General features: G+C 40.6%; 1 protein-coding gene across 1 annotated transcript; it reads left to right on the top strand.

The window, feature by feature from the left end:
* The first annotated feature begins 10,030 nt into the window (after positions 1-10,030).
* Positions 10,031-11,879, top strand: LOC116580526 (heterogeneous nuclear ribonucleoprotein L-like). Its single transcript, XM_032326903.1, is given in 3 exon segments — positions 10,031-10,476; positions 10,478-10,773; positions 10,776-11,879. Coding segments are annotated over 3 exon segments (1,425 nt in total). The 5' UTR covers positions 10,031-10,096; the 3' UTR covers positions 11,525-11,879.
* Positions 11,880-12,151: the final 272 nt, after the last annotated feature.

A 12,151-nucleotide genomic window follows, 5' to 3' on the forward strand; every position in this document is an offset into this window, starting at 1 on the left:
AAGGACTCATAGAAAAAGAGAGCAGATTTGTGGTTGCCAGGGTAGGGGGTTGGGGAGTGAGCGAAATGGATGAAAATAGTCAAACTTCCAGTTATATAAAATGAATACGTTCTGGGGATGTAATGTACAGCATGGTATTGGTATATATAATTAACAATATTGTGTATTTGAAAATTGTTAAAAGAGTAGCTTTGAAAAGTTCTCACTATGTATGAAAAGAAAGAATAACTGTGTGAAGTAATAGATGTTAACTGACCTTATTTTGGTGACCAATTTCTAATATATACATAGACCAGATCATTGCATTGTACACCTTAAACCTACACAATGTTATATGTCAAGTTTTTCTCAGTTAAAAAAAAAAAATTCTCAACATCTCCATAAATGAAGCAGGAGTTTCCTGTTTCTTAGATTTATAGGCCTGACACCCAAGCTATAATCAAATCAATCCAAGAGGAATTTCTTAGAGATTCACATTTAGACTGCCTAGGCAAAACAAGGGCTAAATTGAGCAGTTCTCCACCGAATTTGCTAAGTGCAGGCAGCAAAGCTGTCATTCACTTTATAAAATGCTTCTTTTTCTTTAAACTATTGTATATTTCCTTGGATATTCCAACATCCTTTCTATATACTTCATTTTCTCTGCATAAAATAAGTCAAATTAGGTAGCTCTGTGGAAAATATAGCAGTAATTGCTACCATGTCTGTATGTTTCCCCCAGGCATCTTGGCGAAGATGTGCATCTAGCAGCTTCCTAGTGACCAAAGAGAATTTAAAAAGAATTCAGGTAATTCCAAAACAATCTCTTAGCACTTGTCTGGATCTGCTGGAGAGTGTGCGTGTGTGTGTCTTTATGCTACACACTCATGCCTGCGTCGAACTTCCACTAGCCTTGGTGTAACATCTTAATTCAGATAGACAAAACTGGCATTTTAGGGACTTTACACAGCAAAGTTTCATTTCATTTCTACTTCATTCATCTAATGTATAATAAAAAGCTGCTTTTCTCCATGCAATGGCATAAAAATCCAAGATGCTCACATGTGTTGTTCCACAATCTCAGTATAGAATCTCTAGAGCCCTTTGGGCAGAACTAGTCACATATCCACAGCCTACTGGCTGAGGAGACCGCACAATGCAGGAGAAACACCAACTATCTCTGCTGCAGATGAAAAAAGAACCAGGTGTTAGTCATTCATTTTAGCATCCAAAAAGCATTTTTTTCTTTAGTAGCTGATGTAGGTCTGACACTTTGTATGCACCATAACTATGAACTGGAACTACACATGGGTGTTTCCTCGAGATTACAATTAGGGAAAGGGGGAGATGTGAGAAATAAATCAAAGAGTTTACAACATCATGTAATAAGCACAGTACACAAGTTACTGGTAAAGCACAGAGAAAAGAAATTAGGGTAAGGTTTTTAGAAGAGGAGATTTTTGAGCTGAGTTTTAAAGAATCTCATTTAATTTTTTTTCTTTTGAGAGAGAGCACATATGCAGCGGAAGGGGAGAAAGGAGGAGAGGACAGAATCTCAAGAGCATGGAGCACGGAGCCCCACTGAGCATGGAGCCTGACACGGGGCTCTATTCCAGGACACTGAGATCATGACCTAAGCGGAAATCAAGAGTCAGACACTTAAATGATGGGACCATGCAGGTACCCCAAGGATCTAGTTTAAATTAAGAAGATAATGGAAGGGAGAAAAACATTCCAGGCAGAAAAGCCAGGATGTGAAGACACTTAGAAAACAGTAAGAGCATGATGATTTCAGAGACAAGGTGGATCAAGCAATAGAAGAGACACAATCACAGAAGTGAAGTCGAGTCCAGTATTCATGAGAGTTATGAGTCTCCTGAAATACTGTGTGATGAAGGGACTCAATACTTACATGTATAAAATGTCTGGGCAACAGAGCAGATTATATGCACATTTTAGCATCCTGAAAGTTCTGAGCAACCTTATGGTTGCTCAAAGCAACTTGGCCTTTTTTGACTAGTATTTACCAAACTCAATGTTAAATCTTATTAAAAGTACATAAAATGGGTAATCTAGAGAATGAGGAAAATCTGGGACTAGATGTATAGGTGGGTATTGGACCAAAAAGGGTATAATCTAAGGAACCAGAATTTTATCCTGAATGTTATGGGTACAGTAGAGCTTTCTAAATAAAGTAAAAATTTGAAGATGCTATGCATATGGTAATCCAGTCACAGGGTTATAAGGGACTGAGTATTTTTTTTAATTCTTATTTTTCATACGGCTGAATTCAGGTCTGAATCAGACCATTTGTTCAAAGTCAGAGTTCATAGTTTCTTCACATATGCATGCAGGCATTCTAAACCCAGGATTGTACACACAGCAGAATTTCCACAAGTTGAAGAGTGATTGGATGCTTTAGACACTTCTGAAATGATTCACAACAAACCCTGCTCTCTTGGCCTCCATGGCCTTTCTCTAATCCCCTCCCCTTGAGTTGTGTCAGACCTAGTGACTTCCTTCTAACCATCAGAATACAGCATTGGATGCCACTTCTGTGTTTAGGTGGCCGAAGACTGTGACTCCCATCTTACTTTCCACTCTCTCTTGCTGGAATTCACTCTTGCACTTTTGCTGGCAAAATGTTCTAATATGTTCTACCAAAAGGCTGTCATGGCAGGAGCTAAGAGAGACCTCCAGCCACCAACTCGTGGGGAACTGAAACCTCAGTTTAAGACTGCAGAAATGGGGGCTCCTGGGTGGCTCAGTTGATTAAGCAACTGCCTTCTGCTCAGGTCATGATCCTAGAGTCTGGGATCGAGTCCCACACTCGGCTCTCTAATCTCCAGAGAATCTGTTTCTCCCACTGACCTCTCTCCTATCATGCTCTCTCTCTCATTCTCTCTCTCTCAAATAAAACAAATCTTAAAAAAAAAAAAAAAAAAAGACTGCAGAAATGAAATCCTATCAACAACCATGGAAACAGATTCTTCTCAGTTAAGTCAAACCTTGATATGACCGTAGACTTATAAGAGATTCAGAGCCAGAGGACCCAGCCAAGTGTGATTCCTAATTACAGAAACTGTGAGATAACAAAATGTGTTTTTTGTTTATCTGTTTTGTTTTTTTTCAGCTAAGTTTTGGGTTAATTGGTTATACAGCAATAGATGACTGGTACAATAAATGAATAGATGAAGCAATCAATTTTCTCTATTATGGCCTTGATATTTATCAAGTCTTTGTCCTTCCTCTTTTATACTTGAATGACAAAAGAATTGTGCATTTGATAATATTATTAGTCCAAAATTTTCATCTTTTTCTATATTCTTACCCTTTCCCATGTGACTGACATTTTTCACATTAAAAAGTGAAATATATTTTCCTATCTCTTGATATTGGTTTTAGCTACATAACTTGTTTTAGCTAACAGAGGAAGGCAGAAGACACAGAGTATCAGCTATGAGTCTAAGTTTAAGAGACCTTGAATGTTTTCATTCCAATTTTCTTACAATTCTTCTGTTGTTACAAGAAGAATGCACTCCCACTAGTCTCTGTATCCCATAAGGAAGATGAGTGGAATGTGGAACTGAGCCACATGGTTGAGCCTAGTACTGGTCAGCTGACTCCCAGACCATCCACTAAATCATGAGCTGGATAGATGTTTGGCTGTATGTGCTATTGAGATTTGTGATTTTGTTGTGATGGTGGTTACACTATTATCCCCCTAGTTGACCTGTACATACTGTGCTCAGAAAAGAGGGATGAGAAATCTGCTGAAGAACTGGTCAGATTAAGTAAACCTGGAATCTAAACATGGGATCAAATAAAATGAAAAGAAGGATACATAGCTAAACTTTCAGACAATAGGAAGTAATTTAAGCAATTTTTCTAAACTCTCAAATTTCTAGATCCTGTTATTATTTGTGGCTTGCTAACACTCTCAGCAAGTTGTGGAAGAAAAAGTAGATTCAAGTTTATCACTTATCTTAATGAGTTCCAGAAATATATGAAACTATTTAAAAGAAAATCCTTGGGTGCCCGGATGGCTCAGTTGGTTAAGCAGCTGTCTTTGGCTCAGGTCATGGTCCCAGGGTCCTGGGATTGAGCCCCATATCAGGCTCCCTGCTCTGTGGAGAACCTGCTTCTCCCTCTCCTTCTGCCTGCTGCTCTGCTTACTTGTGCTCTCTCTGTAATAAATAAATCAAGTCTTTAAAAGAAAAGAAAATCCACTTCTCTTACAAAAAAATTACTTTTACTAGGGTTTCCATTGTTCTGATTAGTAGAATAAGGTCAATAGGAAAAACACTTTACTTAATTCTCACTTTTCCCTTAACCATGATTCATAAATCTGACTCTTTTGAAGAACTCATTAGCTCATTGGGATCATACCTAGCTGGAGGCCATAAGAATGTAGAGTGAATTTCGTTTTTCACAGTTTTTTTTTTTTTCCATCAAAATTGTGAACATAGGGAAGACAAAGTGGTCAGTTGAAGGGAAACTTAGTCCATGAGTGTTTTACATGTTGTTTAAGAAAATTCAACCTTTGGTGGACTGAACTGTATCAGAACCAGACTCCCATTCAAACTTAATTGTCTTTAAGTTACTTGAAAGAAATTACTATGGTTTGCGTGTTACTATTTTTCTTTCCAAATTTTATCCAATTATGCTTATTTAGTTTGAAAGCATTTCTCATTTCTGTGCTCAAATTGCCAAATCTCCTTCCTAAGATAGCTGAATCATGCCATAACATCTTATATAGTAAACTAGAGCCTTTCTGGTTGTTTGTACTCTGGCCGAATGCATTATCATAAGCTATACATTTTCCAGATTTCTGTAGCATTGACAGTAGAATGTTTTGAAATTCACAATATTTGGAAAAAGTGTTTACCACTCAAATCACATGGCAAATTGAACCAATTTTAACAATGATGTGGAAATACTGTTTCTTTGAAATACTAGTCTAGGCTTTAATTGCTGTAATTATCCCTCAGCAGGGAAATGGTATAGATGTCCCAGCTGCACCAGCTGCATGGCATGCTGGGACTAAGAGAAGGGAAAAACTGAAGGGATCATGGAGTTTCTGGAATAAACAAAAATGCAGCTCCAAGGAGGAGATGATCAAAAAAAATCCAAATTTGAACAGAGACATAGCAAAATCAAACTAGATTTATCACTGAGGATCAGTAGGAATGGAATATGCCATTTGGGAATGCAGAGTAGAGATCTTTTCATAGCCAGTTTTTGGGTTGGGTCTTTCCAAGAGTTCCATTAAAACGGAACACAGAAAAGCCTGTGTCCTGAAAACAGGACACAGGTCAGCCAGATTCCATGTGTGATAGAACACTATTATGAAGAATTAGCTCATGTGTATCATATTCTTTACTCCCCTTAGTAGTAACCTTACCATCCCCTTCTCATGTCCCAGGAATAATAAATTCTCAAATTAGGTCAGTTAACAGTATACATAATGCTTTGTCTTCAAATATTTAAAAGCCAATGCAAGACCAAAATGAATGTAGTAGATATGTAATCAAACAGAATGGATCCTTGCTCCCCAAGTACTTGAGTAGGGGACAACCAAGAAGAAGGAGGAGGAGGAGGAGGAGGAGAGAAGGAGGAAGGAGGAGAAGAAGGAGGAGGGGGGTGAAGAAGAGGAGGAGGAAAAAGGGAAGAGGAAGGAGAAGGAGAAACAGAGGGGTACCTGGGTGGCTCAGTTGGTTAAGCAACTGCCTTCGGCTCAGGTCATGATCCTGAAGTCCCAGGATCAAGTCCAGTATCGGGCTCCCAGCTCAGCAGGGTGTCTGCTTCTTCCTCTGCTTCTCCCTCTGACTCTCCCCACTCTCGTGCACTCTCTCTCATTTTCTCTCTCTCTCAAATAAATAAATAAAATATTTAAAAAGAAGAAGAAGAAGAAACAAAGAAGAAGGAGAAGAACTCCAGATGGTGATCCATCTCTGCACCATAGCTGCTATTCCCAAGTCCTAGAGTTGGTAGAAATGAGAAGTGATGGAGTCATCAGATAGATTTGAGGAAAACCAAGCCAAGAAACCTGTGCTTCTTATGTCTTTCCTGAAATATGCTAAGTTGGCTGCCTTGCTGATATCCCTCATGAAACAATGGCATGAGATTAACACAGCAGGGATAGTTGGGAAGCGTGTCCATGTCAGGGTGGGAACCCAGACTTTTTCATGGGTGCCCACACAGGAAAACTGTTGGAATTTCCTTGTGCCCTTGAAAATAGCAAATCAGAGCCAAGCAAGGTCTAATAGAACATGCCCTCTTTCTTCCCCAACCTGCGAAACAAAACAATACTGACCTAAACAAACCTTGGTGTTTGGAAAAAAAAGGAAGCCAGGTAGCCTATGTTGACCTGGTGACTAGAGACCATGGAAGACTAGACACTTAAATTTTCTATGAGATTATTTCTCTGCCTTGGTGAGCACCTTGTAGAAGAAGGTCAGCCTGAGGATCAGACTGGATGAGCTCTAAATAGAGCAGGAAGCCAGCAAAAGAATGAAAGAGATGGAGACAAAGGAAGAAAGAGATATTTCCACCAATGGCTCAGTGGCCTTTTAAACCTCAGGGAGATACAGTCAAAGTCCAGATCATTAAGATCTGGTTAGAGTTTTCACTTTGCTTATGTGCAATGAAAAGCTTTTGAACATATAATTTTTTCTACGAGTGACAAAAATACAACTAATATTAGCATAAACAGACAGATGTCTCTTATTCTCAATAACCAGAAGTCTGGAGGAAGATGATTCTGGGCTGGTGCAGCAACTCAAACATGTCATCGAACACTCAGGATTTTTCTATCTTCCTGCCATGGTCTCCTTAGTATGTGGCTTTCATCCTCATGAATGAAGATCCTTGCAATATGTCCAGTAATCAAGCCTGCATTGCAGCCACAAAGAAGGTAGAAGACCAAAGGGTAGAAGACAAAAGAGTTTTATCCTGGTAAAATGTTTCATTTTGTTTTATTTTTACTGTCATTACCATCATGGTGTATTTTCTTATACCCTTCTACTAAAGAATTGGAGAAATGTCTTAACTATTTCATTTTTCTTTTATCATTTTTGACAGTTTTACTGGGATACTAGTTATACACAATTACATTTACCCCTTTTGGTGTATGATTCAATAAGTTTTAGAAACTTCACAGAATTGTGCAACGGTCACTACAATCCAATTTTGGACCATTTCCATTGCCCCAAAAAGATTCTTTATGACCATCTGAAGTCACTGTCAATTCCCATCTCCAGCCACAGGCAACTGCTTTCTGTCTCTGTAGATTTGCCTTTCCTGGACATTTCATATAAATGAAATTATATAATACGTGGCATTTTGTGTTTGGGATTCATCCATATATACATGTATTACTAGCCCATTCCTTTTTATTGGTGATTGGTATTCTTGATTGATTGATATTCTTTGGAAATATCATATTTTATTTATCCATTCATCAGTTGGTGGGCATTTGGATTTTTCAGTATTGAGCTATTATGAATAATACTGCTATGAACATTTATGTACAAGTCTTTGGGTAGGCATGTTTTAATCTCTTATAGGTAGATTACAAGGAGTGAAATAGTTGGGCCATATGATAAATTTATGATAAATGGTTTCATTTTTAAGAAATTGCCTAAATAAAGGTTAAAGAACAAAAGAATTAAAAATAACTATAGCTGACACTGGTAATATGGTCAAGTAGGAGAACTCTAAGCTCACCTCTTTGCAAGGATACAGCAAGATAATGCTCACATCAGTGTATATAACTCACAGATTGGCACAACAAACTCAGCAAGCAAAGGTAGAGAAAAAGGCACATCAAGGAGGGTAGGAAGGGTAGAGACTCAGTGGAGAGCTGTGGCTATCCTGAGTGGAGGGAGAAGGAGAGAATCATGGCCTGGACAAGGGCAAGAAACCGACTATTATACTAGGGAGCATCCCCAGGAAAATGAATCTCCATAATATTTGGCTTTGAAAGTGGGAAAAATCTGAATTTTGTGGGTTTCAACAATGGGTGGGACTTAAAGCCTGGAATTTTAAAGATCAGCAGGATTGGCTCTGGGAAACCCCAGAGAGCAAGTAGAATCTGAGTCCCCACCCTTAAAGAGATAGCATGATAAACAGCCTGCTGAAATATGGCATAGAAACAGCAATTTTAAAAATGCCCGGGACATATGAGAAGGAGAGTAGTTTACTCATTTTGGAGCAGGTCCTAGAAGGACAGGGATCACTGAGAGACTCCTCCAGGAACAAAGGAGCCAGCAGACACCATCTCCCTCCCCTGCTCCTCATCATAAAGACAGGGTCTCCTGCAAATTTACACCAAGGCCTGCCTCCACAAGCTTCCTCAGATCTACCCTCTCAGTCAGTCCCAGCACTGCAGGTCCCCGCCCACAGAAGGCTAGCACAAACCTTGCCCACACCTCTCCTAAACCACACATTTTCCTGACAGCAGTGCCTGAGGCTCCAGTGGGCCCTGTGGAAGACTGATTTTACCTTGTTAGAATTGTGGGCTCCACCCACTTTGCAAGCTTTGTGGATCCCCTAGGGTACTCTCCCTGGCAGGGAGGGGGATCTATCCCAGTGGCTACAGCAGCAGTTTCACTTCAAAAGCAGACCAAAATGCATCTTGTTAAAACTGCATGCTCCCTCCTGGCCAGGGAGCAAACACAGCCCACAGCAGGCAGAGTCTCTGAAGATGACTAGATCAGAGGAAAAAGTGGCCAGGAAACAATAGCAGGGTGCATACACACATAGGAGACAGCCCTTAAAGCTCTGGGTTCTGGTGAACAGGGGATACTGCACTGCAGGGCACTAGAAGACCTCCTCTTCATAATGCCATTGCTTTTGAGAGCAAAAGACCTAGCTGACTTTCTGAACACAGAGAAACAGACTTGGGGAGTTAGGTAAAATGAGGAGACAGAGGAATATGTTACAAATGAAAGAACAGGACAAAACCACAGCAGGAGACCTAAGTGAAATGGATATGACTAATATGCCTGATTGAGAATTTAAAGTAATGGTCATAAAGATATTGACTGGACTTGAGAAAAGAGTAAAAAACATCAGTGAGATCCTTAACAAAGAAATGGAAAATATAAAAAATAACCAATCACAGACAAAAACCAAATAAATGAAATTTAAAATATACTAGATGGAATAAGTAGCAAGCTAGAAGAAGCTGAGGAATGAATTAAAGACCTGGAGGACAGAATAATGGAAAGTAATCAAACTAAGCAAGTGAGATGAAAAAAAAAAAAATACACAAAAATGAGAATAAATTTAGGGAACTCAACAACCCCATCAAGCATAACAACATTCACATTATAGGAATTTTCAAAGAATAGAGAGAAAAGGGGGAAGAAAATCTATTTGAAGAAATAATAGCTAAAAATTTCCCTAACCTAGGGAAGAAAACATATCTAGATCCAAGAAGCTGAGATACCCAAAATAAAAGCCCAAGAAGCTCCACACCAATACACATGGTAAATAAAATGGCAAAAAGTAGTGATAAAGAGAGAATTTTAAAAGCAGCAAAAGAAACCCTGTAAGGCTATGGGGGAAATCCACAAGGCAATAGTGGATTTTTCAGCAGAAACTTTGCAGGCCAGAAGAGTGTGGCATGATACATTCAAACTGCTGAAAGAGTAAAAAAAAAATCTGCAACCAAGAATAGTCTACCTGGTAAGTCTATCATTCAGAATAGAAGGAGAAATAAAGAGTTACTCAGATAAACTAAAGCTAAAGGAGGGTGCCTGGGTGGCTCAGTGGGTTAAAGCCTCTGCCTTCAGCTCAGGTCATGATCCCAGGATTCTGGGATAGAGTCCAACGGCGGGCTCTCTGCTCAGCAGGGGGCCTGCTTCCCTTCCTCTCTCTCTGCCTGCCTCTCTGCCTACTTGTGATCTCTGTCTGTCAATAAAATATTAAAAAAAAAAAAAAACTGGGGTTGCACCGAGTGAGCGGGAACGGGTGGGCGGTGGCCTTTTCTGCGCCTGAGTAGGGAATTCTGGCTGATCGCTCTTTAATCTATAACATCATGGAGAACTACGATGACCCACACAAAACCCCTGCCTCCCCAGTTGTCCACATCAGGGGCCTGATTGACGGCATGGTGGAAGCTGACCTTGTGGCAGCCTTGCAGGAATTTGGACCCATCAGCTATGTGGTAGTAATGCCTAAAAAGAGACAAGCATTGGTGGAGTTTGAAGACGTGTTGGGGGCTTGCAACGCCGTGAACTATGCGGCCGACAACCAGATCTACATTGCTGGCCACCCAGCTTTTGTCAATTACTCTACCGGCCAGAAGATCTCCTACCCTGGGGACTCGGATGACTCCTGGAGCGTCAACAGTGTGGTTCTCTTTACCATTCTGAACCCGATCTATTCCATTACCACGGATGTTCTTTATACTATCTGCAATCCTTGTGGTCCTGTCCAGAGAATTGTTATTTTCCGGAAGAATGGAGTCCAGGCCATGGTGGAATTTGATTGTGCAGAGTGCCCAGCGGGCAAAGGCCTCGCTCAATGGGGCTGACATTTATTCAGGCTGCTGTACTCTGAAGATTGAATATGCGAAGCCCACACACTTGAATGTATTCAAGAATGATCAGGATACTTGGGACTACACAAACCCCAATCTCAGTGGACAAGGTGATGCTGGCAGCAACCCTAATAAACGCCAGAGACAGCCCCCTCTCCTGGGAGATCATCCCACAGAATATGGAGGGCCCCACGGTGGGTACCACAGCCATTACCGTGATGAGGGCTACGGGCCCCCCCCATCTCACTAGAAGGGAGAAGGATGGGCCCACCAGTGGGGGGTCACTGTTGGGGCCCAAGTCGCTACGGCCCCCAGTATGGGCACCCCCCACCCCCTCCCCCACCACCCGAGTTTGGCCCCCATGCTGACAGCCCTGTGCTCATGGTCTATGGCTTGGATCAATCTAAGATGAACTGTGATCGGGTCTTCAATGTTTTCTGCTTGTATAGCAATGTGGAGAAGGTGAAATTCATGAAAAGCAAGCCAGGGGCCGCCATGGTGGAGATGGCTGATGGCTATGCTGTGGACCAGGCCATTACTCACCTCAACAACAACTTCATGTTCGGGCAGAAGCTGAATGTCTGTGTCTCCAAGCAACCAGCCATCATGCCCGGGCAGTCCTATGGGCTAGAAGACGGGTCGTGCAGTTACAAAGACTTCAGCGAATCCAGGAACAATCGGTTTTCTACCCCAGAGCAGGCAGCCAAGAACTGCATCCAGCACCTGAGCAACATGCTGCACTTCTTCAATGCTGCTCTGGAGGTGACTGAGAACTTCTTCGAGATCTGCGACGAGCTGGGAGTGAAACGGCCATCTTCTGTGAAAGTATTCTCAGGCAAAAGTGAGCGTAGCTCCTCTGGGCTGCTGGAGTGGGAATCCAAGAGTGATGCCCTGGAGACTTTGGGCTTCCTGAATCATTACCAGATGAAAAACCCAAATGGTCCATATCCTTACACTCTGAAGTTGTGTTTCTCCACCGCTCAGCACGCCTCCTAATAGGTGACCCAGAAGAGTCCCATCTGAGCAGGAAAATGTTTCTCTTTCCTTTATGCTGTTTGTTTTGTTTTGTTTCTGGGTTTGTTTGTGTTTTTTTGTTTGTTTTTGTTTTGTTTTGTTTTGTTTTGTTTTTTGCAAAAGTTCCTGTATTCCTTTTTTTAAATGCTAGGTTAGTGGGCTTAACCATAACGGAAATGCTGGAAGTCTGGAGGGGGAGGGGAAGGGGACCTGGTATCTCCCAAGATTAATGTTCACTTTTTAAAAAATTATTGTACGTGTGATTTTTTTTTTCCTGTTCATACATTTGTGCTGCCTGTGTACTCTTGGCACATTTCAATAAAATTGTTTGGAAAATTAAAAAAAAAAAAAAACTAAAGCTAAAGGAGTTCATGACCACTAAACTAGCCCTATAAGAAATGTTAAAGGGGATTTTTTGAATGGATATGTAAGACCATAAGTAAGAAAAGTAGGAAACACAAAGGCAATAAAAATATGAATATCTGTAAAAAAAAAATCTGTTAAAAAAAGGATGTAAAATATAATACCATATACCTAAAACATGGGATAGAAGGAGTAAAGAATGAGTTCAAACTTAAGTGATCATCAACTTAATATAACTGTTATATG

This window comes from Mustela erminea, chromosome 1 (assembly GCF_009829155.1).
Source record: "Mustela erminea isolate mMusErm1 chromosome 1, mMusErm1.Pri, whole genome shotgun sequence".
Taxonomy (NCBI): Eukaryota; Metazoa; Chordata; class Mammalia; order Carnivora; family Mustelidae; genus Mustela; species Mustela erminea.